The 24,587-nt window shown below is 44.1% G+C and overlaps 1 protein-coding gene across 23 annotated transcripts; it reads right to left on the reverse strand.

Annotated features, from left to right (window-relative positions):
* LOC128931316 (uncharacterized) lies at positions 1-23,698 on the reverse strand. Of its 23 annotated transcripts, none has more exons than XR_008479494.2 (13): positions 23,635-23,698; positions 19,768-19,792; positions 17,885-17,958; positions 17,396-17,420; positions 11,923-13,862; positions 11,751-11,775; positions 10,286-10,530; positions 10,043-10,162; positions 6,552-6,677; positions 6,263-6,405; positions 5,122-5,663; positions 3,217-3,386; positions 5-1,539 (listed from the first exon to the last, which is right to left on the reverse strand). XR_008479494.2 is itself a non-coding variant. In XM_078364735.1 (13 exons), exons 2-7 carry the CDS (start codon positions 19,790-19,792, stop codon positions 12,293-12,295), a joined length of 339 nt encoding a protein of 112 aa, XP_078220861.1. In that variant the 5' UTR covers positions 23,635-23,698; the 3' UTR covers positions 6,263-6,405; positions 6,552-6,677; positions 10,043-10,162; positions 10,286-10,530; positions 11,751-11,775; positions 11,923-12,006; positions 12,171-12,292. The 23 variants fall into 23 exon arrangements, 10 of the variants coding, with proteins under 10 accessions (XP_078220861.1, XP_078220862.1, XP_078220858.1 ...); XM_078364735.1 differs by lacking the exons at positions 5-1,539; positions 3,217-3,386; positions 5,122-5,663 and having other exon boundaries at positions 11,923-12,006; positions 12,171-12,299; positions 13,194-13,333; positions 13,795-13,862; XR_013532044.1 differs by having other exon boundaries at positions 3-1,539; positions 11,751-12,006; positions 12,171-17,420.
* Between the last annotated feature and the right edge of the window lie 889 nt (positions 23,699-24,587).

Genomic DNA, 24,587 nt, shown 5'->3' on the forward strand with positions numbered 1-24,587 from the left:
CTTCCTTTCTAAAAAATTAAAAAAAAAAAATGCAGATAGATAGTCATGTGGGCAATGAAGACCAGGCTGAGCAGGTTTCATATAGAAAGAAAAGCCTTATTGGGAACCGGAGTTGTATGCTTGTATGCTTCAACAAAGAGACTGGTGGCATTGTGCTCCTGCTCTAAGAATTGGTGGAACTTTGAACTTCAGATAATTTATGGTATCTTGTGCAAGAAATTTCTAAGCAGCATAGCATTCAAGACTTGACCTAGTTGCTTCTAAAAGTCTATGCCTGTATGCCTGAGTAAAGAAATGACCTGAAACTGGAACTTATATTTAAAAGAGAAGCAGAGCTTAAACATTTGAAAAATTTGCAGCCTGGCCATGCAGTAAATAAGAAAAATTCATTTTCAGGGGAGGTATTACAAGCAGGTTGCAGAAATTTGCCCAATTAAAGAGGAGTCAATTGCTAATAGACAAGACAATGGGAAAAAGGCCTCAGAAGCATTTCAGAGACCTCTGTGACAGTCCCTCTCATCACAGGCCTGGAGGCCTAGGAAGACTGAATGGTTTTATGGACCAGCCTCAGGACCCTGCTGCTCTGTGCAGCCTCAAGACATGATGCCCTGCATTTTGGCCACTCCAGGTCCAGCCATGGCTAGCAATGGTCAAGGTACAACTTGGGCTGCTGCTTGAGAAGGTGCAAACTGTAAGCCCTGGCAACTTCCACCTGGTGTTAAGCCTGCAGGTGCACAGCGAGGCTTAGGAACCTCAACCTAGATTTCAGAAAATGTATACAAAATCCAGAGAACCTCCAAATAGGATGAGGTGGAGGGGAGAAGTGGGGTTGGGGCCTCCATATAGAGTCCCCACTACGGCACTGCTGTGAGAGGAGAGCTACCATCCTCCAGACCCCAGAATGGTAGAACCACCTAATACCAGAAAGGAGTCCAAATCCAGACCCCAAGAGAGGGTTCTTGGATCTCATGCAAGGAAGAATTTGAAGCAAGTCCACAGTGCAAAATGGATGCAACTTTATTAAAGGGGTGCAAGAACAGCAACCCCATAGGGTAGGGCATCTCCAAAAGTAAGAGGAGAAAAGCAACCATCTTAGGTACAAAGCATATTTAAAGCTAGAAATGCTTTTGTTCTCAAGGTACCAGGAGATTCTGGGTCTGTCAAGGCCCGAGTCTGTTTAGGAAACATCATTAATCTGTTCCCTGAATTGTAAACATCTGGAGGCTAGGAATGCTTGACCTCCTGGGAATGTAGCCCAACAGGACCCAGCTTCACTTTTCTTGGCCCTTATTGAAAATAGAGTCACTCTGGTTTGATGCTTCTAACATATCCCCCCCACCCTTTTAGAAGAGGACCCTTAATTCTAAGGGTTGCAGAAGGATGAAGGTCTGTCTTCTGTAATTTCATGCTGAACAGGGGTGATGATATTTCCACATATCTATTAGGGTCTCTTGTATTCAGGGTAGAGAGGAGCTCAGTCAGAAAGTGTTGGTATGTTAAGCGTCATTTGTATCTCTGTGTTCCAGCAAAAGGTGAAACCTGGAAGATTAAGAGGTGTCCAATTTAAGAAGTATTGAGTAAGCTTATCCTGTGTTTCTACACAAAGAGTACAACCACAATATATTCAACAACAGCAAAGCAAAACAGGTAAGATTATCCCAGGTAAACTAACAGGAAGGCTTTCCAAAAACCGGGCAGTTGTTGGAACCAAGTCAATAATGGAGGTGACTGACAGCACATCAATGGCAGACATATGAGTGTCTAAAGCTTTCTTAGCTGGGGTAATATTGTGTGAATAGTCTGGAGCATGCAACATTTGGTTTTGATCAAAGCACAAGTTCCCCCTTGAGCTGCTGTTAAAATGGCTTTGCCGTACAGTTTGTTTAGGCCACCTGCCTAATCTGAGAGGTGTCCTCAGGAGGGTAAGGGCATGGTGCATGTTATTCAAAGCTGCAGCCGTGTGTGTGGCCAAGGCTTCAACATTGATTGTGGCTGCCTGTGAAGAAAGTATAGCCATCTGGTAGAAGCAGATGGCTTCTAGAGCGAGCCTTTACAGTTTCCCAGTTAGATCGAAGACAGTCCAATTTGGTGAGGATACATCCCAGGGGATAAAGATGACCCCATGTACACCTTCCAGTCCACTTATAAGATAGGTATGACCAGCTGAGTTCCACAAGGCCCTAACAACCTCAAAAAAGAAGAGACACTGTTTTTCTGTGAATTACGTTGCCATCTCATCTACATTTTGTCTGTTAAAAGAAGGGTCTTACTCAAATTTTGGGAAAGTCAGCAGCTAATAAATTATTTAAGCTGTGTGTCCATGCCTCCTCTGCCTTGTATTAAAAGAGAAAGCTGAGACCCTTGGCTACTGGCACCTCCGGCAAAGCCTTCCACAGGTACAATGACTGGAAAAGACAACCTGAAAGAAACATTGCTCACAGTTTTCATTTTTATTTGTTTACTTTTTACTGTGTAAAAAACTGTGGTCATTATTTTAAAGTAGTAGCATTACCAAGTGGAAACGGGAGAGGCCGGGCTTCCGTAGAGTCAGATAATCAGTTAAATGTCCTCAGAGGTTAAGAACTAACTAGCTGCTGCTTGAGGGAAGGGGAACTATTCCTGCCACAGGCTTTTGAGAGCTGCTCCTTCCAGAGGTCCTTTTCAAGATGAATTTGTATAATATGGGGAGTCTCAAAAACCCAATTTTACAGTAAATACTAAATCCCATTTCCTAGGGTCTGCTCCTTTGAGGTGCTCCATCTGGTATGGTCAGGAAGTGTGACACGTAAGGCCAGTGCCTCAAATCCACTTCTGTGGGTTTTGCTAACTCATGGGGTGACTGATTGAGAAATGTAGCTCACTGAGAGGCTGAGTGGGCTGCATGTTTTCTGCACAGTTCTCTGCAAATATCTCTCTTGGCTGGCTTTTGAAAATACCAAGTGGCCATGAGTTTGAGGTGATAAAACTCCCTCTTCAGCAGCTCCTGTGTTGTGGTCATGTGTCAGGTGCTCTTTGCAGCTGGTGAAGGCAGAATCAGGATTGGAATATATGTTAAACAAAGGCCGAATCTAGACACATGCACATCTAGGCTTTTCCAGTTCTTTACAATGGAGCTTCATCGGTGTCTGTTACAACAAAATTGTCCTCCAAACATTAATTTGTGATCTTCTCCAATACCTGTACAGAGTGGACTATTTGTCTGTCTTTGACACTTACTGTGTTCCACCAAGAAGGACACCTTCCAAAGCAAGAAACTGTTGGACAAAATCAGTAGACTGTCTGGGCATGATCCACGTGGCAGAGGTTTACTTCCTGAAGAATGGACTTCACCTTTTATCACCACTTCACACTGAGGTCCAAATGGCTGCGCAAACATTTTTTAGATCCTAACAGAGAAAGAAAGTCTGAGTTGAAGATTCTAAATTCAATTCTTTTGTCAACTATTTCCTGTATTTCCTTTGTCCAAAAGACTAAGCTAAGGAATACAATAGTATTCCCACCCTTAGAGCTTATGCTTCAGAGAAGAATATAGGGAAGGAGAGAGACGATCGCAATACCATCTGCACAGCGGATGTGAGCAGCCCTGGTGTTACAAGCATGCTACTCATGAGAAATCTGGGAAGAGTAGAGGAAAGCCTCCCAGAAGGAGCCAGCCCAGGGAAGTTGAGGACTAGCAGTCCAGGCACAGGCATTCACTCAGACTGGTGCAGGCAGGACTCTTCTCTCCTTCTGTAAGGTCCTAATAGCAGACTGAGCACACAAGCGTGTTCTGTAACCCAGGCAGGAGGATAAGCCACGTGTGACTCAGAGGAGAGTGCCCTTTAAGCAAGGGTCACACAAGCAAGATTGATACTCTCGACAGGGGAGCTCTGGCTGTTAAGTTGATATTCACTTAGGATTTGGAAGCCCAGAATTCATGGGTCCACAGAAGACATGAAGAAATATAGCTCAACAGCTGACAAAATCAACTAGTAGCTTCTGGAAGAATAAGAAAAGTGAATGAGAAGCTGGGCATGGTAGTTCATGCCTGTAATCCCAGCACTTTGGTAGGCCAAGGCGGGTGGATTACGAGGTCAGGAGTTTGAGACCAGCCTGGCCAATGTGTAAAACACCGTCTCTACTAAAAATACAGAAATTAGCTGGGCATCGTGGTGCGCGCCTTTAGTCTCAGCTACTTGGGAGGCTGAGGCAGAAAAATTTTTGAATCCAGGAGGTGGAGGTTACAGTAAGCCAAGATCATGCCACTGCACTCAGCCTGGGCAGCAGAGTGAGACTCTGTCTCAAAAAAAAAAAAGAAGAAAGAAAGAAAACAAAAAATGAATGAGAAAAATCAATATTGTTTCATTATTTACTTTTGTCAGAATATACTTTAAAATAATAATGTCTTAATATCTACTCAGCTGGTTTCAAAGGAGATTCTCAGTCACAAAAAGAAGAAAATCTGAAGCTAAATTAAAGAGTTTACACTGATTCATAGCATCTATTAGTGAAAGTAAGATGTGGACTTTGTCATTCAAATTGTGGATCTTGAAGCACATCCAAGTGAATGGCTGTTTTGAGAGATGAGTAAAACCTCGTCATGATAAACTATTTATGTTACCCTTTCTCCCAAACTTTGTGAGCCTTTGGAGAAGCAGAAAACTGTAAGCTCATGTTCCTCTCCAGGTTTAACAGATAGAGTCTCTAGATCCACTAAGAGGGACTTCCTCATTCTGGAACCTAAATAGTGACAGAATCATAATTCAATGCTGACTTACAAAAATGCAGCTCTCACTCAGTGACTCCTGCCTTAGGTTCCTTCCTCATTTACTAGGAGAGCTGATTTTTCCCTGTCTCCTAGTCCATCACAGTCTCAACTCATCCTGTTCCCTTGGAAAGCACCTCTTTTCCATCCTTTTCTTCCATAACAAACCTGATCTCCCACAAACTGCACCCCCAATTTCATGTCACTAACACCCTCTCATGCACCTTCATGTCACAGAAAGAGGTCGAAGTGTGTGGGTTGCTCTTTCTCAACTCCAACCACAGGCTGACATGCACATTTTTCAAAAATCAATTCAGCACTTGGTTTTCATATTCAAGACATTGGGCTCTACGCTGAGAGCACCATAGCATACGTACACTTCAGGCTAGAGAAACATCCAGCTTTTCAAACTCTCAGCAATGCCATCATCTGCTCCTCAGGGCACCCTGAAGGGACAGGCAGCACCAGGGCCCTCAGAAGGCAGGGAACTCTCACAGTCTCAGGAAAGACTAGTTGATGGTGCTCTGACAGAAATTCATAAAATCCATATGTTGATTATTTAAACTTTGATGTTTCCAGCATTTCTCAGAGGTAAGGGCTTCCTTATGGATGAGGCCAAGATGGCCACCAAATGCATCATCTAGAAGATGGAGCGAGACAGACGTTCAACAATCTGTCACCATTAAAGTGACATCAGTCTGAATGCAAGACACTGATGGCAGAGGACAGGACTGAGGGGAACTGTAAGTCCCTGGGAGCATGAATTTTAACTCTTTCTGTGCTTTCTTGGATATCAACACTTCTCAGAACTGGTGTAGGTTTTGGGCTGTCAACTTCTATGTCAACTCTTGCCACGAAGTCTCCTCCTGAGTTCTGAACCTTTAAAATTAAAAAAGGCCATTTCTTCTGCCAACTTTTTCTAGAAAAAAAAAAAAAGTTATTCTTTTAGTTCAGAGAACAGAGAGTTATTGAATTGTACATGCCATCAGCACTCCAATATAATGCCATTAGGGGCCACACAAAAATGTAGGCAAGAAGATTTTTTAAAGAATTAAAAGAGGACTGGATATTAGTGCAGAAGCAGAAAAAGCAAGAGCACAATCAACTGGCAAGTGAGATGAGATCAATGTAGAGAAAGTATCCCAATAGGTCTTCAGTGGTACTTGCTGTGCTCATGCACGTTCACCTAGGTTTGACCCAAAACAGCAGGCTCTCTGCCTCATTGTCAGAACATTAGATACTTGACAGATGACTGGAAGCATTCACACTCACTGACAGAGGAAGTCAGTCTCAAATTTGTATTGTATTTAGATATAGAGAAAAGCAATTTCCAGAAAATATAAACATGATATCTAAAGAGCCAAGTTCCTTCTGGAAAATATCTGAAATTATCAGAAATTCTGGACCTTATGAGAAAAAAATTAATATGTACTAGTATTAAGTTTTAAATATGAATGAAAGAAAAGCAGTTTGGAAAACCTTATCTTTTTTTTTAATGGAAAGCCCACCCTCTCCTACCTGTCCCTCATAAATGGCAGGTATCACGTGGTTGACCACAAAGCAGCCTGCCAGCCAAGGGACCACTCAGTGCAGGAAGCAGCTCCCACAGGAGCTCAGCTGGGTTCCTTGGAAAATGTCAGACCCTGCCAGACCACGGTGTTCTGTTCAGAAATAGAAGACTGAGTTTCAATAAAGCCAATAGCAGTAAGAATGTGAAATGTGCTAACAAATCTTTAACAAAAACATTTCAGTTCATAGAAATGACGTATTCTGGGAAAAGTATTTTTCACTGAACATTTGTACTCACAACACCGAGAATCAGCTTGATTTGTACAGTGCTGTATGTCTGATTCATTGGTTTTCTTGGCAGAGACTTCCATCCTTCACAACTTCAGTCACCAAAATCAAGAATATCTTTCTGTTCTGTTTCTACCTAATTACAAAAAAGGAAGTGATTTATGAAAAGCAATATATTAATAAATAGCACTACTTATGTTCATATTACTGCCATTTCTAGCCACAAATTAAGAGTCAGGATTCAGGAGTTTAAGACCAGCCTGGCCAACCTGGTGAAACACAGTCTCTACTAAAAATACAAAAATTAGGTGGGCCTGGTGGTGTGTGCCTGTAATCCAGCTACTCTGGAGGCTGATGCAGGAGAATCACTTGAACCCAGGAGGCAGAGGTCGCAGTGAGCTGAGATCACACCATTGCACGCCAGCCTGGGCAACAGAACGAAGACTCCATCCTCCCCACCGCAAAAAAAAAAAAGGCAGGATTAAGGAGAACTTTCCACTTGCTTACTTTCTACAAAGATAAATGTTAAATTCTTTTTTTGAGGTCATCTCTACACCTAAATAGGCCAGAGAATGAAGCTGCTGCAGCCTGGAAGAGACTGATCTTCAGATAAAGTGACAAGTGCATGGATTATACAGACCTCCTTTCTATTGTCAGGAAGTTTTAACAACGAGTTCTACTATTAGAATAACGACTTCTTCATTCCCTTCAAAAAAATCACTAATATCTTGGCATTTTCAGATTTTATTTTAAAATGTTTAAAATTATATCATAATAGACAAAGTTAAAACAAGTGTCTATGATCATGAGGAACTGAATTCCTTTATCAGAGGTGACCAACATAACTGAGACCGCTGAGGCCCCCACATGTGGAAATATTTGAAGATATGGGAATCCCACTGGACATCATCATCCGTGCAAGTCCCTGACATGAAATGGCACCGTGCTTGTGTGCAGCCTAGGCACATCCTCCTTCATACTTCGAATCATTCCTAGATTACTCATAATACCAAATAGAGAATAAATGCTACGCAAATAGTTGTTGTACATTATCATGTAGAGAATAAGAGCAAGGAAGAAATGCCTGTACATGTTCAGTACAAATGCAGCCGTCTTTTTTATGGGAGGGGCATCGATATTTTTGATCCGAGCTTGGTAGAGCGTGAGGATGCCGGATGCACAGATACAGAGGGCTGAATAGATTTCACACACACACATTTTGCTTTGCCCTATTCAACCATAAAATAAAGGGAACTGAAAGGCCACCTGGCAAGAGAAAGCTGACTTGCATAAAGGCCAGAAAAGTCTGGGGTCCAGATTCACCCTCAAGGTGGTAAAGCTTTAATACCTTCCAGAGAACAATCAATGTGACTTCATGCTTGTTGTGGACAGGATGAGGCTAAAATAAAATTTGAATCCTATACAAAGCCCAAAAATTCAAAGAAGTGCCCTTTCTAGAAATAAAAAGAAAACTGAAAAAAAGTCTGGCGGCATGTCTGTGAGGGTAACAACGAGCCTGTCCAGAGGTGGGTGGCATCGAAGATTGTTAATAGGAGTGGAAAGCCTGGGCCTAGCCCCACCAGGCATGGGAGCCCCAGGCTGAAAATCAAGGTTTTCAGTGCCTCCAGCATTTCTGCAAAAGGCTTTCTAGGGACATTTCCAAAGACAAGGACACACGGGATTCCTAGAGCAAAAAAGCAGCCTCAATCAATGTGAGCTTGCATGAAACAATTTTAAATATATATTTAAAAAATGGAATCCACTCAAAGAAAGTCAGGAAGAATCAACAAAAGTAACTGGTGGAAACATTAGTGCCTCAAGAAACAGAAATCTGAATAAACCACACAATGAGTTGGTTTTAATCCAGACCATGAAGTCTATTAGAGAGGAAAAGGCAGAAGATTCATGCAGCAATGGTGAGCACAAAGAAGTATCAATAGCTTGATCAATCTCTAAAATCTTTTTAATGTTGGGGTTTCAAAAAATGTTTATAACTGAAATATTGGTCAAAGGTAATATGGAAGGAAAAGATGAGCATTTAAATGAAGAAAGCGACTGTGTTGCTTGAGAACAGAACAGAGCTCGGGATTCACTTTAGATTTGGGTAAGCAATGTGTGGTGAGTAGAAATGGAAACACCCGCGGGTGCAGTGGCTCAGGCCCGAAATCCCAGCTGAGGCAGGTGGATCACCTGAGTTCAGGAGTTAGAGACCAGCCTGGCCAACATGACAAAATCCTCTCTCTACTAAAAATACAAAAATTAGCCAGGCGTGGTGGTGAACACTTGTAATCCCAGCTACTCAGGGGGCTGAGGCAGAAGAATCACTTGAAACCGGGAGGCAGAAGTTGCAGTGAGCCGAGATCGTACCACTTCACTCCAGCCTGGGTGACAGAGTAAGACTCTGTCTCAAACAAAAAAAAAGTAATAAAATATATAAAAAATAATTCTTTTTATCTCTTTTGTCTTAGAGTCAATTTTTTCTGGTGTTAATATTGTGCATTATCTTTCCTTTTCTTTCTTTCTTTTTTTTTTGTTTTGAGATGGAGCCTTACTCTGTCACCCAGGCTGGAGTGCAGTGGCACAATCCTGACTCTCTGCAACCTCTGCCTCCTGGGTTCAAGTGATTCTCCTGCCTCAGCCTCCCAAGTAGCTGGGACTACAGGCATGTGCCACCAAACCTGACTAATTTTTTATATTTTTAGTAGGGACGGGGTTTCACCATATTGGCAAGGCTGATTTTCATCTCCTGACCTAGTGATCTGCCCACCTCAGCCTCCCAAAGTGCTGGAATTGCAGGCATGAGCCACCGCGCCCAACCCTATTTTATGAGTTTTAAAATTTTTTAGGGTCAGAGTCTTGTTCTGTCACCATTCCTGGAGTGCAGCAGCACAACCATAGCTCACTCCAGCCTGGACCTCCTGGGCCACCACAACTGGCTGATTTTCCAAAACTTTTTTAGAGACAGAGTCTCACTGGGTTGCCCAGGCTGATCTAAAGCTCCTGGCCTGAATGAAGTGGTCCTCCCTATCAGGCCTCCCTAAGTGCTGGAATTACAGGCATGAGCTGCCAAGCCTGGCCAAGAATTCTTAAAAGGAACCATTCCACATAGAAAGCAAAACAATCCTAAGCCTAAACATATGTAACAATATAGCTGCGTAATACCCAAGAAAAAAATGGTAGGATGCGTAATTCTCCCTGTAAGAGAAATTTCTGATCTACAGCCATCTCTCAGAAGCTCAAAGGCTAAGCAAAGAAAAATGTGAGTAATGATTCCGAAGATTGGAACTACAGAGAAATAAACCAGAGCCAAGTACACATAAGAGCTCTGCATCTGAGAGACAGTCCTTTTAAGCTCACAGGAGACACCGACATCAGCTGAACACACCCTAGACTCCAGAATCAATCCATCTGCCTCCATCCCACACTCTGACCAGGAAGGGGGACATGGGGGCTGGAGAGAAAGATGCCAAGTATGACAAAGACTCATTTACAAGTTCTCACCTTCAGAACAGGGCTCCCCACAGTAACAGTGAGAGTGACACCAAATGCTGGCTAGACCAGACTTCACCTTTTAACACCACTTCACACTGAGGTCCAAATGGCACAAATATTTTCCATATCCTAACAGAGAAAGAAATCCAAATTAAAGGTCCTTGTATCTAATTATTTTGGCAAGTGTTTTCTACATATTTCCTTTGCCCAAAAGACTGAGCTAGGTGCTGAGGATATGAATGATATTCTCACTTTTAGAGCTTATGCTCCCAAAAATATAGACAAGGAGAGAGACGATCACAATGCCACGTGCACAGCCCATGGGTGTGAGCAGCCATGGTGCTACTGGAACGCTGTTTATAAGATGTCTGGGAAGAATGGAGGAAAGTGTCCCAGAAGGAGCCAGCCCAGGGAAGCTGAGGACAAGCAGTCCAGGCACAGGCACTCACACTGGTGCGGGCAGGACTCCTCTTCTTCTGTGAGGTCCTAAGAGCAGACTGAGCACACAAGAGACTTCTGTAACCCAGGCAGGGGGAGAAGCCATGTGTGTCTCAGAGCAGAGTGTGCGTCAAGTGAGGGTAATACAAGCAAGCTCAACACCTTTACAAGGGAGCTCTGGCTGCAAGTTGATATTCATGTATGGTTTGAGGGCCCAGAATTCATGGGCCTGGAGAAGAAATGAAGAAATTTATATATCTTGGCCGGGCGCGGTGGCTCACACCTATAATCCCAGCACTTTGGGAGGCCGAGGCGGGTGGATCACGAGGTCAAGAGATCAAGACCATCCTGGTCAACATGGTGAAACCCTGTCTCTAAGAAAAATACAAAAATTAGCTGGGCATGGTGGTGCGAGCCTGTAGTCCCAGCTACTCGGGAGGCTGAGGCAGGAGAATTGCCTGAACCCAGAAGGCAAAGTTGCAGTGAGCCCAGATCATGCCATTGCACTCCAGCCTGGGTAACAAGAGTGAAACTCCGTCTCAAGAAAAAAAACAAAACAAAACAAAAAAAAAAAAAAGAAAAGTCCAGCATAACATGTACCTCCTGATACCCTGCGTCAGGCAGCCCTTGAGACTTCCCTAAAATGACAGACAGTGTTTGGGACCTCTCAGGACTCTTATCCTTCCACATGCACAGACAGATGCCAGAACTGCCTGGCATAACGACGAGTTCTACCAGGGCCGCCTGGTGACCCACTGCATCAACCCTCCTCCCATTTCCGGAGTTCAGATTTGCTTCTTCCATTTGGGAGACTGAGAGCCTGGGAAATCCATCTCTGCACCATCTCTGTCTGAGGAGTGAGGATATGACATTTACCTTCAGGTACAGCCGTGGTGGAGGATGAATGGGTGAATTTAGGTGACATGTGCAGTAGCAATTCAGTGTTTTAGACAGTCTTTCTGAATTTTCTGGGAAAACGCGCATACACTCCCAAAGACATTCCCAATCACTCCACAGGGCTGTCTCCTCCATACCTCACCGCCCTGAGGCACACCACCCTATTCCATCTAAATGGCAGTTCCGCCTCCAGGGACTCGAGAGGATGGTCACGGTTCTTTACTGGATGGACTGAGCATTTTTTAAACCAAACTGCCCCTATCTCCTTTCTGTCAGGAAGCTCAAACCAAAGCAGCCCTCCAGCAAAAGCAGGAGAGTAAGTGCCACCTGTTGCCACACTCAAGATCTTTCCTGAGCGGAGGAGCGCTCCCAGAATACACACCTTTTTCCTTGGAGGGTTCCTCTGCCTGCATGGACAGAAAGGAAAACACCGTGAGCTTCAGACCATCCTGAGGCTTGAGTGTACAGGTCTTCATTGTTGACATTAGAAGACCAGATGGGAAAGAGTGTCCAAGTCAGAGGAACACAGAAGAAGAACAGGACAACTGACTCACGCTAACGTCGTTCTCGCAGGATATTCCCTCTCAAGGTCCTGTGACTTGGCAGTGAAGTGATTCTGCCCCAAGCACGGAATCAAGCTGCAGAGGAGGAAGCTCACTGTCACTAAGTGCGTGGCTGGTGCTGCCATTTTCTCCTCCTGTCTTAAATCAAGCCTCAGTGGGGAACAGACTCTCACTCAGAATTCTCCCCACCAAAGACACTGTATAAATCACCTATGACACATAGGGTCAGATTCTCCTACCTTACTGAAATTCAAAAGGATAAAGTTAAGAAGCCTTTTCTCCAACCAACCCATGTGGACTGTCCTTCGCTTGTGGTGGCTCCTTCTCAGGGAAGAATCTTGCATGGTATTTTTCCACCACTTTAATTTCTGTTGGAAGTAAAAGGACACAGAGTGACTTTCAGCAGGTGCAGTGGAGGAGCAGTTAAGAGAGGTTTTCTTGCCCCAGGTCACCTCATCAACGTGAAATAACCCATCTCAAACAGGGCACAGCACCCAGGGCAGGCTCTGTGTCCCTGCAGGCTCTTCAGTCTCCTACCCTCTCATCTGACCTGAGCTTATTCGCCCCTTCTTCCTGAGTTTTTCCAAGCTTATTTCCTCCCAAGAACACACCTCTGGTGCTTCTGTGAATATCATTTCTTTTAGAGGTTTTCTACAAAATAGCAAGCAGCCTTTCTTTAAAAAGAAGACTGGTAATCAAAACATTTTATTTATTCACTAACTGTTCTTTAAGGCTATATCCTATTTTTATATACACACACATGCTCAAACTTCCTGGCGTGGTGAGAACTTCCAACAGGGCTGTCTGATTAATGCAGAGTTTCAGCCCGTCCTTCCACTCTTCACCACCCATTCCTGAGATCACTTTGCCTTTTTCATTCAGGAAATTGACAGCCCGGATAATTAATCTCTCCACCTTTTCCCATCTCAGGACTCAGCATGTTCAACTCCCCTCCCTGTACAGCTATGGCAAAGTATGAGTGTTGACTAACGTGATGTGTCCAGTGGGGATGGAGGTTTGTTTCTAGAACATTCATTCTAATGTTGTGCTTTGAACAGGGGAACACCCTTTCTAGAGAAATTCACACACACACACTCCCATAGACATTCCCCATCACTCCACACAGACTCTCTTCTTCATGCCTCCCCACCCTGATGCAACCCTGTTCCTTTTTAAATGACATCACTGCTTCTGGGAACTAGAGTGGATGGCCACAGGTGTTGACTAAACTTTTCATTTTTCTTACACCAAATTGTCCAAACCTCATTTCCAGCAGGAATGTCACACTAGGGTGGCTCTCCAGCCACAGCAGGGAGAAAAGTGTCAGTTTCTCAACACTATGATATTTCCTTAGCAAAGGGATGAACCCAGAGTATGTACCACTTTCCAAAGATGCGTTTCTCTGCAGAGAGAAAGGAAAACAATGTGAGCATCAGACCGTGCTGTGTCCTGTGTGCACAGGTCTTTTGTTTACATGATTACATTAAACACTCAGAAAGGAAACAGTGCTTGAGGCCATGGCTAGAAAATAAAGCCTAAAGGACACTTGTGGAAAGGTACAAAAGTTTCATGAAGATTTTCAAAATGATGTTAGTTGCAGAGTCACCATGATTTTATAAAAATATGCATTTCCCATGAGGAAAATGCTCTGCCATGCAGTTTGTCACTAAAGCTGTCATCTGTGGGTGCCGTCTTGAACCAGTTCTTTGTTGGTAATGGACTCTTACTTACATTTGCCCACCAAGAAATTCTGCAATTCATCTATAATTTCCATGGTGAGATTTGCGTGACATAATTCAAATGAAGTGGAAAGAAACCAAGAGAAATAAAATTCCCATCTCAGACAAAGAATAAGGACTTTACCCAATAAAGAGCTACGGCAGCTTCTGGGCTCATCACGCCGAACATTCCTGCCACTTCCTTTTTGAAATCTAGGAAACACAGAGTCACGGTCAGCCGTGGGAGCTGCTGAAGGCCCTCTGGCAGCCCTGGGTGCTGAGGACACAGGGCTGGTGTACGAAGGAGGTGGGGTAAGAGCAGGGGCTGAGCTGCCGCTGGGCCACCCTCCTTGGTGGTGAAGGAAGGCAAAGGACACCATCAGGAGAGCCCTGGGGGACAGAGCCTCGGGTCTCTGGCTAAGCCACCCTCATCACTGTGACATAGGCAGTGTTCACAGAGGCAGCATATAAGTGCACGGCATGTCTCCAGGACAGGGTCTCCACACAGAAAGAGGCCTGGTAAGTATCCTCTTTTTTATAAAAAGGTTACTGTATCACTTAACTTTCCTAAATAAACCTATGCTCCTACGGCAGTTAACATCCATTTTATTGGACTTTAAGCCATGATGGTGAGCTATTCACAATATTTATTATTTTAATCCTTAGTTGCAGACTTCAGGAGCAGATGGGACAACAGCAGCAAACACGGAGGGGAGCCCACGCACTTCTCCCTGACCCTGAATCAGAACCCACACAGGAACCTGCATTCATGTGGGACTCAGCAGACTGCAGAGGGTGAGCAGGAAGCCTTTTCACACTTGTGCTTTCTCAGCACAGGGCTGTGTGCATGAGAACATCACTGGGGCCCCCAAGATGGGCTGCCCAGGGCTAAGCTCTGGGATGAGAAGGAAGAAAAAGGACAGAGTCCCTGCCCTGACAGTGACCAGCCAGGGCCAGCATCCTTCCACCCATGATGGCAGGTCACAGACTGTGAGACAGATGATTCCAAGCCTATCTCAGAGAAACCGGCAAAGCGATGCCTTATGGGTCAGAAGGGAGATGTGCAGGAACACCTGGGCTCTGGGGCAGCCCCTCCCTTTTCTGAGCTCACCCTGCACTGGATCTGGCTCCCCTCCCACCTCTGCTGCAACTAGTGTGAAGCAGCTGCCCTGGCCAGGGGCTGTGAGGCTTCCTTTGGTTAAATGGGATTCTGGGATAAACCAACCTTGACCAACAGCATCTACACAAGGACCAGCTGTCAGGCAACTTCCAGAAGCTGGGGAAAAGTAAATGCTGTTCTCTGTCCCAGTCACAGGGATAGCAGGCCTGGGGATGGTGCTACGTCTGACCCGACCCTGATGTCCACCCCTGCTCATCATATCCTCTCATCTAAGTCAGATATCTTGGGAACTCCCTCCTGTTCTTTGCCTCTCACTAACTTCTGATTCTGTTATTGCCATCAACACAGAAAGGTGAAGAAGACAAATGAAACAGCGGCTCCTCTCTCCAGGCTCATAGAACAGTGGCTGGGCAGTGCTCACGCCAGCCCTGAAGTCCAAGCTCTGCTCCTTCCCCATCAGATGGGGCCCGAACATCCTGGCTGCACCCAGGGCATGACATTGAACTATCTCTCCCGGCCTTTCAACCTTGGCTGCCTCCATGGCATGGATGTCCTCATGTCTTCTTCCTGCTCCTCTGAATCATGTTACTTTTGAGGCCAAGGCCAAGGCTGTGCCCGGCTCTCTCATGGAGCACACTGTGCAGCTCACCATGAATTTTTAGAACCTCAATGTTGGTAACAGTGATTTGTACCTTTAATCGCACACAGTAGAAGGCCACCAAGGTGTCACACAAAAACTATGCTCTAGAGATTAAAGATGACTAGGGGAATTTGGTTCTGAGGACATACTTTCGAGGGAAACAAGGCACATTTTAAAATCACATGGCCTCATTATATTGAAAAGTACGAAAGTACTGTCACCTACACAGCAATGCAAATTGCATACGATACGTTTCTACCAAATGCACAATCCGAAAAAATTATTCTCAAACCATAATTTGGCTCATTTTATATTCATGTGGACTGAAATCAACCACCTTGACTTGTTTTTCACAGGGCTCTGTGGCAAAGAAGAACATTTGTCAACAGTGGGTGTAACGGGAGGAGCATCGTGGAGCCTCTGCCGTCCTGCAGCCGAGTCTGTCTTTCCCACCTCATGCCTCAGCCTCCCACATCCTGCCAGGAGGAAGGCAAGGGCTCACCCTACCTCTCAGGCCCTGGGGCAAAGCCCTTGGTCCCCTTGTCCTCTTGCTGTGTTCCCTGAGCCGAGCACACAGAAACCATGACTGGGCTGAGTGCTGGAGGCTGGGCCTCTACATTGCCCCGGCATTGTCTATTCTGGGCCACATTAGCTGATGGTCAATATGAGGCCACAATGGAGAGTCATGTGATTTTACCCCAACCCTGCGTGCAGGCTCCTCTTTTCTCAGTCTCCTACCAAAACTGGTCATAGCAGGGGGCTGCCTCAGGGTCTCCCTGCACAGGAAGGAGCCCCGCCCCACTCTGCATGCTGAAGACCAGTCATGGAGGATCAATTCTGAGGGCTTGGGTAGAAAAGGCTTGTGAAGGGGCCAGGCGCGGTGGCTCAAGCCTGTAATCCCAGCACTTTGGGAGGCCGAGGCGGGTGGATCACGAGATCAACAGATCGAGACCATCCTGGTCAACATGGTGAAACCCCATCTCTACTAAAAATACAAAAAATTAGCTGGGCACGGTGGTGTGTGCCTGTAATCCCAGCTACTCAGGAGGCTGAGGCGGGTGGATCACGAGATCAACAGATCGAGACCATCCTGGTCAACATGGTGAAACCCCATCTCTACTAAAAATACAAAAAATTAGCTGGGCACGGTGGTGTGTGCCTGTAATCCCAGCTACTCAGGAGGCTGAGGCAGGAGAATTGCCTGAACCCAGGAGGCAGAGGTTGCGGTGAGCCAGGATTGTGCCATTGCACTCCAGCCTGGGTAACAAGAGCGAAACTCCATCTCAAAAGAACAAAACAAAACAAACGAAAAGAAAAAAAAGAAAAGGCTTGTGAAGGAGGGAAGTGGCCGCAGTGAGGTGTCACGATCACTCCAATGCCAGGAGCAACAGGAAGTCCTGTTACCAGGTGACATTTATTGAAAATGAGGTTTAGAAGCAGATTCCCAATGAAAAAATAATGAATGAGTAAGGATCCTGAGACAGGTTTGTTCCATTAGCACCCAATGAACATTTGCTTAGGTGTGGACAGGATTTCCTTTGGGTAACTGAAGTGTCCTTTGCATGCATAAACTACGCACGTTGTAAGCTGACATCTTCACTAATAATTACCTATGCTCTTGTCAGGCTACAAGAGTGAGGCATTTTTCACTAAGAATGTGGACACTAATAAGGGAGAGACATGTACCTAGGGAAACCCACACACAGCCAGGCACAGTCAGGGTCACACTACACACATTCACACAGACACACACCACTCCCGTACACAGAACCCCACCCCATAGACAGAGAATGCTGCTGCTCTCAGGGACCGCAGAATGTGCCCATCGATCCTTATCTGGAACAGCCACTTCTCCCATCACGGCCTAGGTCCTCATTCACAACAGGAAGCTCAACTCCGGCTGCCTGTGTACAGGAAAGCCAGCGAGACACACGTTCCTCATCATCTGGATTATTCATCCACACGGGAGGATTCCCCCATACATACCCCTTTTCCGGCCTCCTGTGGCCTCCTGTAATGACAGAAAACATATTGCCTGAGCACCAGCCCATGCTGTGTCCTGTGTGCACAGGTCTTTTCCTCAGTTGTTGACACTAGGAATCAGATGGCAAAAGGTGCTCAACTCAAAGGAACCCAAAAGAAGAACAGGACAAACCCACTCATGCTAACGACACAAGTTTTTCTTGGAGGGTGTTTCCTCTAAGTCCATGCTGCTTGGCAATTAAGTGACTTTGTTCCAAGGAGATAATCAAGTTGCTAAGGAAAAAGGTCACAGCCACTCAGTGCGTGGCTGATGCTGCCATTTTCTCCTCCTGTCTAACATTGAGCCTCAGTGAGGAACACTCTCACTCGAAATTGTCCCCACCAAAGACACTGTATAAGTCAGCTATAATACATATAATCATATCTTATTTTAATTCAGTTAGATAAAGTTAAGAAAGTAACTTTTTGTCAGACAAAGCCAGGTGGCCTGACCTTAACAGATGATGAGGCTTCCCCACTTGATGTTCTGTCGGTGAGGTGACCCTTTAATGATGCAATCCAGTCAGCTGGGAGGACACAGAGTGACTGTTAGCAGGTGCGGGGATGAGCAGGGAAGAAATATTTTCTAGCCCTGACTGCCTCATCAACGGCAAATAGTTCATCTTGAACAGAGCACAGCACCCAGGGCAGGCTGTGTGTCCCTGCAGCCTCTCAGGGCTCCTGCCTCCTAATCTGACCTGAACTCACTTGCCCTCCCTTCCTGGGTCCTTCCAAAGTCATTTCATCTCTAGAATCCACCCAAGAGAGAAAAACAAAATTGAGTTAAAATGCAATCTTTCTTTAAAGAGAATATTTAATTCTAACCAAAATACTCTATTTATTCACTAACCATTTGTTTTTAGGACAATGAAACAAATCTTTGAAAATCTGTTTTCCTCCCATTTAAAGATGACCCCTATTTAGCACGTGCTATCTGTCCTTCCACTCTGTTTTCCATACACCATGTGTGTGTGTCTGCAGAGTCCTTTACTGCTCACACTCACACTGGCTTCAACGCTGGGACAGCCTATCATGGGGGCAGAACGTGGGGGTGCTGACCCTCTCTAACCCAGCTGTTAGAGATTCCAGAGGGAAGGTGGGCACCAAGCTAACACCCTGTCTCTTGGTGTCTGTGTTACTAAGCTGGAGCATTTCTAAGGCTGTGGTCATCATGATTTTTCTTTTGGTTTGGTTTGTTTTTCTGTGACAGGATCTCACTCTGTTGCCCAGATGGAGTGCAGTGGCACAATCATGGCTCAGTGAAGACTCAACCTGTCTGGCCAAAGCAATCCTCTAGCCTCAGACTCCTGAGGAACTGGGACTTCAGGAGCACGTCACCACACCTGACTAATTTTTGTACTTTTTGTAAAGATGTGGTTTTTACCGTGTTGCCCAGGCTGATCTTAAACTCCTGGGCTCAAGTGATCCTCCTGCCTCAACCTCCCAAAGTGCTAGGATTACAGGCATGAGCCTCCCCACTGGGTCCAATCATATTTTTAAATACAATAGGACATGTCCCTGATTATTCTCTGCTTTTGAACAGGAGCTGAGAAATGACCCCACCACTGCAGCCAAAAGCCTGTGACTCCCCATGTGTGTTTCACATTAATGACCACCCCAAAGTCCACTGTACTGCTACCTTGCCTTTCATCATCACTGGCAACATCCTGTATTCATGGCTAGCGTTTGGGACCTCTCTAGGCTGTCATCCTTCCCCATGCACACACAGATGCTGGCACTCCCTGGTGTGGTGATGAGTTACATCAGGGCCAAGCAAGGCCTGCAGAGTAGCAGCCCATCACATCAACCTTTCACCCATTCCTGAGTTCACATTTGCCTTTTCCATTCAGGAAATTGAGAGTTCATTTCTCCACCCTCTCCAATCTGAGGACTGGGGATATTAAACAAACCTTCAGGTATAGCTGTGATGAAGCATGAAAGTGTTGACTGATGTCGAGTGTGCAGCGGGGATGGAATTTGGTTTCTAGAACACTGATCCTTGGGTCGTGCTTTGCACAGAGGACCACGGTTTCTAGAGAAATGCACACACACTCCCAAAGACAGCCCCGATTCATCACTCCACACAGACTCTCTCCTCCATGCCTCCCCACCCTGATGCACCCCTGTTCCTATTTAAATGACATCACTGCTTCTGGGAACTAGAGTGCATGGCCACAGTTGTTAACTAAGTTCTCCATGTTTTTTACACCAAACCGCCCAAACTGAATTTCCAGCAGGAAGCTCAAGTTAGTGTGACTCTCCAGCAAGAGCAGGGAGGAATGTGTCCCCTTCCTTACAATTCTCCATGAGCAAAGGGGTGATCCTATGGTACGTACCATGCTTCTGCACAGCTGATATCATCTGCAGAGAGAAAGGAAAACACCGTCAGCCTCAGACCATGCTGTGTCCCATGTGCATGGGTTTCCTCACTTGGTGACATTAGAAAACCAGTTGGGAAATAGTTCTCAAGGCAATAACCCCCAAATAAAGCCTAGAGGACACTTGCGGAAAGGCACAGAATTCTGCATAAGGTTTTCAAAGTGATTTTGTTGCAAAGTCACCACTATTTTCCAGAAGAATGCATTTCCCCTGAAAAAAATTCTCTTGGCCATGCAGTTTGCCAGTGAAGCTGTCCTCTCTGGGTGCCATCTGGAACAAGTTCCAAGCTAGTAATGGACACTCACATACCTTTGCCCACCAGGAGATTCTGTGACTCATCTATAATGTTCATGGTAAGATTTGTATATTTTAATTCAAAATAAAATTAAAAAAAAAGAAAAAATTTCCCATCTCAGACAAAAAAGAAGACTTACAGTCTCACAGTCCTCAATGCATTGTGCAAAAGCTCTTGCAGAGGATTTCTCCCAGTTTATTGGATGTTCTAGGAAGCATAGAGACACTGTCAGCCACAGGAGCTGCTGAAGGCACTCTGGCAGCCCTGGGTGCTGAGGACACAGGGCTGGGGTGTGCAGAGGAGGTGGGGTAGAAGCAGGGGCTGAGCTGCTGCTGGGCCACCCTCCTTGGTGCTAAAGGAAGGCAAAGGGCACCATCAGGAGAGCCCTGGGGGACAGAGCCTCAGGTCTCTGGCTAAGCCACCCGCATCACTGTGAAGCAGGCAGTGTTCACAGAGGCAGCACACAAGTGCACGGCATGACTCCAGGACAGGGTCTCCGCACAGAAAGAGGCCTGGTACTATCCTCTTTTGAAAAAACGATACAATGTTTAACGTTCCTGAATCTACCCGTGCTCCTGCTGCATTTATCATCTATATCATTGAATTTTAAATCATTATTGTGATGAAAAATACACAATATGGATTATTTTATTAAATGCACACTAAAGTGGCTTTAGTTCCATTCACAAAGCCATGTAGAAAACTAAAAGCAGGCCAGGTGTGCTGGTGCATGCCTGGAATCCCAGCACATTGGGAGGCTGAGGTGGGTGAATCACCCGAGGTCAGGAGTTTGAGACAAGCCTGACCAACTGGGTAAAACCCCACCTCTACTACAAATACAAAAATTAGCCAGGCATGGTTGTGGTCACCTATAATCCCAACTTCTCAGGAGGATGAGACAGGAGGATCGCTTGAACCTGAGAGGTGGAAGTTGCAGTGAGCTGAGATCCTGCCACTGCACTCAAGCCTTGGAGACAGAGCAAGACTCCATCTTTTTAAAAAAGAAAAAAACTAAAAACAATCTTAATTCAGTGTTCTTACCTTCCACCTAGGAAACTAGAGAAAAAAGTATAGTGTAATGTAATCCACACATTAAAATAGAACAAAACAATTTGCAGAGATCATTATAATAGAAATAATAAAATAAACAGAACTAAAAAAAAAAAAAAAAACAAGAGCTGCTTCATAGAAAAAATAAATAGAATTCATAATCCTCCAGCCAGGCTCACCACAAAGAAAAGCTAGAAGACACAATTTACAAAAAATATAAATAAAAAGAGGAATGATTCCTGCTGATCCCATTAATATCAAGCAGGTAATAAAGAATACTTAGAACAAATCTACGCTCACAGATTTGACAGCCTAGATGAAAATGATGAATTCCTCCAAAGGCAGAAACTATAACTACCCAAAGGAGAGTCAGATAACCTGAGCAGGCTTATATCTACTATAGAAATGGAATCAACAACAGCTTTGTAAAAAATACCCATGTGACTTTACTGAATTCTTCCTAATTCTTACAAAGGAAGACATTGTCTTGTTATATAAACAACCGATTAAAATTGTAAACATTTACCCAGTTAAATTTTAAAATTATGCCCATTACAAAATCCACACAAGAATGAGGGCACATGTATTCATAATCGCCTGAACTGGAATCAGCTGAGATGCTCTTCAGGAGGTGCGTGCACCAACCCACACCGTTACATGGACCCTAGGGAATGTGACCCACTGGTAAAAATGAATAAGCCATTAAGCTACTAAAAGACATGAAAAATCTTACATGTATATTGCGAAGTGAAATCAGTCCTAAGTGGCTGCATGCTTTATGATTCCAATTCTATAAAATTTGGGGAAAAATGTATACAGGCAGTAAAATAAATGATCTATAGCAGTCAGGGGTCCTGAGAAAAGAGGAAAGGGATTAAGAGGTGCAGCACAGGTCATGTTTTGGGTGCAAAACTCTTCTGTCTGGGTGATGAATGACATGAGTTTGTCAAAATGCACAGGCTGCACAACACAGGGTGAGCCTTAATGTGAACTCCAGACTTTCACTAATAAGAAGATATCACTATCGGTTCAGCCACTGTAACAAATGCACCACATTCGTGTGAGCTGTGATCACAAAAAGGGTACTGAGTGGGGAGGGCGTCTGGGAACTTCTGTAGTACTTCAACTTTTATGTTCATTTACAAGTTTCACATGATGTCCATTTGTTTGAAAATGGGGCCACACTATCTCAGGAAGAGTTCCATTTTAGCTACTGTCTAACAATCAGCTAAATATCTAAACCTTGCATTGAGATGTTCTTTACTATAAAAAGCGAACCAAGCTGGAAGTGGAAATACATCTTCACTTCTGCACTTTTGTGGCCTGTTAGGAAACGGGCTGCACAGCAGGAGGTGAGCAGCTGGCTGGAGCAAAGCTGCATCTGTGTTTACAGCCACTCCCCATCACTCCCGTCACCGCCCAAGCTCTGCCTCCTGTCACAGTAGCCATAACATTAGAGTCTCAGAGGAGCACAAACTCTACTGTGAGCTGCACAGAGATCTGGGCTGCATGCGCTGTGTGAGAATCTAATGGCTGATGATGTGTCACTCTCTCCCAGCACACCCAGATGGGACTGTCTAGTTGCAAGACAACAAAAAAGAAACAGAAGGCAATGATGTGGGACATGTAAATTACATGTAAAGAGACACAGTAAAAGTCGAATCTCTGAGGTATAAATCTGAGAAGTTTAAAAATAAAAACAGATTTTGGAATGAAAAATTATTACCTCTTGTATTTCACTGAGAACAAATTATCTATCTTAACAAAAGCTTATTTTTTAAACCGAAATTTTAGTTTGGTATTAGTGTATTTTTAATATTGTAGCTAATTTTAATAACACCTTACAAATAAATCTACCTAACCCAGTCCATTTTGACTGCAAAGTAAGATTTTCATCTACCTATTGTAACCTCTAATATTAATTTTCTCTATTTTGTAACTTTTTATATCTACTTGATTGTGTTTATCTTTTTAACATGCCTTTAATTTAAAACAATCCCCCAAAACCTCTTAACTAGGATACTTTTTCCTTCAGAAAATCTCAGTTTATTTTCTAAAACTCTCTGGAGTCAAGCTTTTCCACAATTTGATTTAGGAGTTTCACAACTGAGTTTAGAAGACGTTGGCCTGTAATCTCTCTGCCTTTCATGGAATGGCTCCTACTCTATTTCGTATCGAGATCTCCTGACATGATTAAGGCAAGGTTGTGGTGTTTCTTCTGGATCTATTCTATGAATGTGTGAACTAAATTGACCTGGGAAACAGTACATTTTTCTAAACAGAGAAAAATATTTGAAGCAAAAAATTTTACAGCAGAATCAAAAATACAAATTGAGACATCAAACTCTAAAGCAAATTTGTACATCTGTAGACAAACTGGATGTACAAACCTGGGAAAAGAATAATGCAGGAAGACATTTTCAGTACAAGTGGCCTAAAATCTGAAGAAAGTGCAGTGGGAAGATGGAAATGAACATACCTCCAAGGCAGGAACAGAGGCCTCCCATCTTGACTAGTAGTCTAGCTGACAGTTGAAACACATTGTCAGTTGGGATGAAGACAAGATATACATCATCATGTGACCTCAGTGACAGGTCAAAAGAATATGCAAATGAACCCAGGAACACGTGCCACACTATGGGGTCCAACTGCCGCTATCTAGACCGGTGCACTTTCACAAGGACAAGGGTCACTCAGAGTCCATGTTTCACTTCAAAACTGGAATCCCAGACCCTCAGTATTATTCTCTGTGTATTAAATAAATGTTAAATGAGGAAAGAAGACCTGCCTTACAAATATATTTGATAGTGAAAATTTCAGGGTGAAGAGGGTCAAAACTAACATGTTCAGAATAAAGTGAGATTCCTACCCTGACATGAAGTACTGTCCCACCCATTCTTACTATTCCTGTGTCAGCCACAATTTCTATATTCAACAATTTTTATTTTCAGCAATTTTAAATTTGCTCCAGATTAAAGTTTAATTTGCCTTAGTATAAATTTAATTTTTAAAAGTTGATCTCTAAGAGTATAACTCACAGTAATTGTATAAAGTCTTCTCTTATCAGCTGTCTATATTATCTACTATTTTTCTCTGTATGCAACTAAGTTACAAACTTACTAATTTCTGAATCTCTTTAAGATCTCTCTGTGAATGTACACATGAAAGCCTGGCTGTTCACTCAGAGATGAAGAAAAAGGAAGCATTATATGTTCACCAATGTGTTGTATGAAAATATATGAAGAATGATTTTCTGAGTGGGGTGTTCTGATAACCTCAGACTCCAGGATTAAATGTGTTCTGGCTCATCAGTCAACACCCAGTCACACCCATTCTTATTATCTCGTCATGAGAGTTAGCACCTGGAAGGCAACTGACAAGTCCCGCAAAACACGGAACAGCTGAAAATTAGAGAATAAAAATGAGAGCGTT

The sequence above is a fragment of the Callithrix jacchus genome, chromosome 2 (genome assembly GCF_049354715.1).
Source record: "Callithrix jacchus isolate 240 chromosome 2, calJac240_pri, whole genome shotgun sequence".
Taxonomy (NCBI): domain Eukaryota; kingdom Metazoa; phylum Chordata; class Mammalia; order Primates; family Cebidae; genus Callithrix; species Callithrix jacchus.

Bases quoted from the DNA above. Each gene is read 5' to 3' on its own strand.
- LOC128931316 (XM_078364732.1), bottom strand. From the start codon at position 19,792: ATGATATCAGCTGTGCAGAAGCATG. The intron at 17,421-17,884 runs GTCAGGCCACCT...CTGTCATTACAG, and splicing joins AAGCCTCATCATCTGTTAAG to GAGGCCACAGGAGGCCGGAA. The intron at 13,863-17,395 runs GTATGTATGGGG...TGTGTTTCCTAG, and splicing joins CACAGGAGGCCGGAAAAGGG to ATTTCAAAAAGGAAGTGGCA.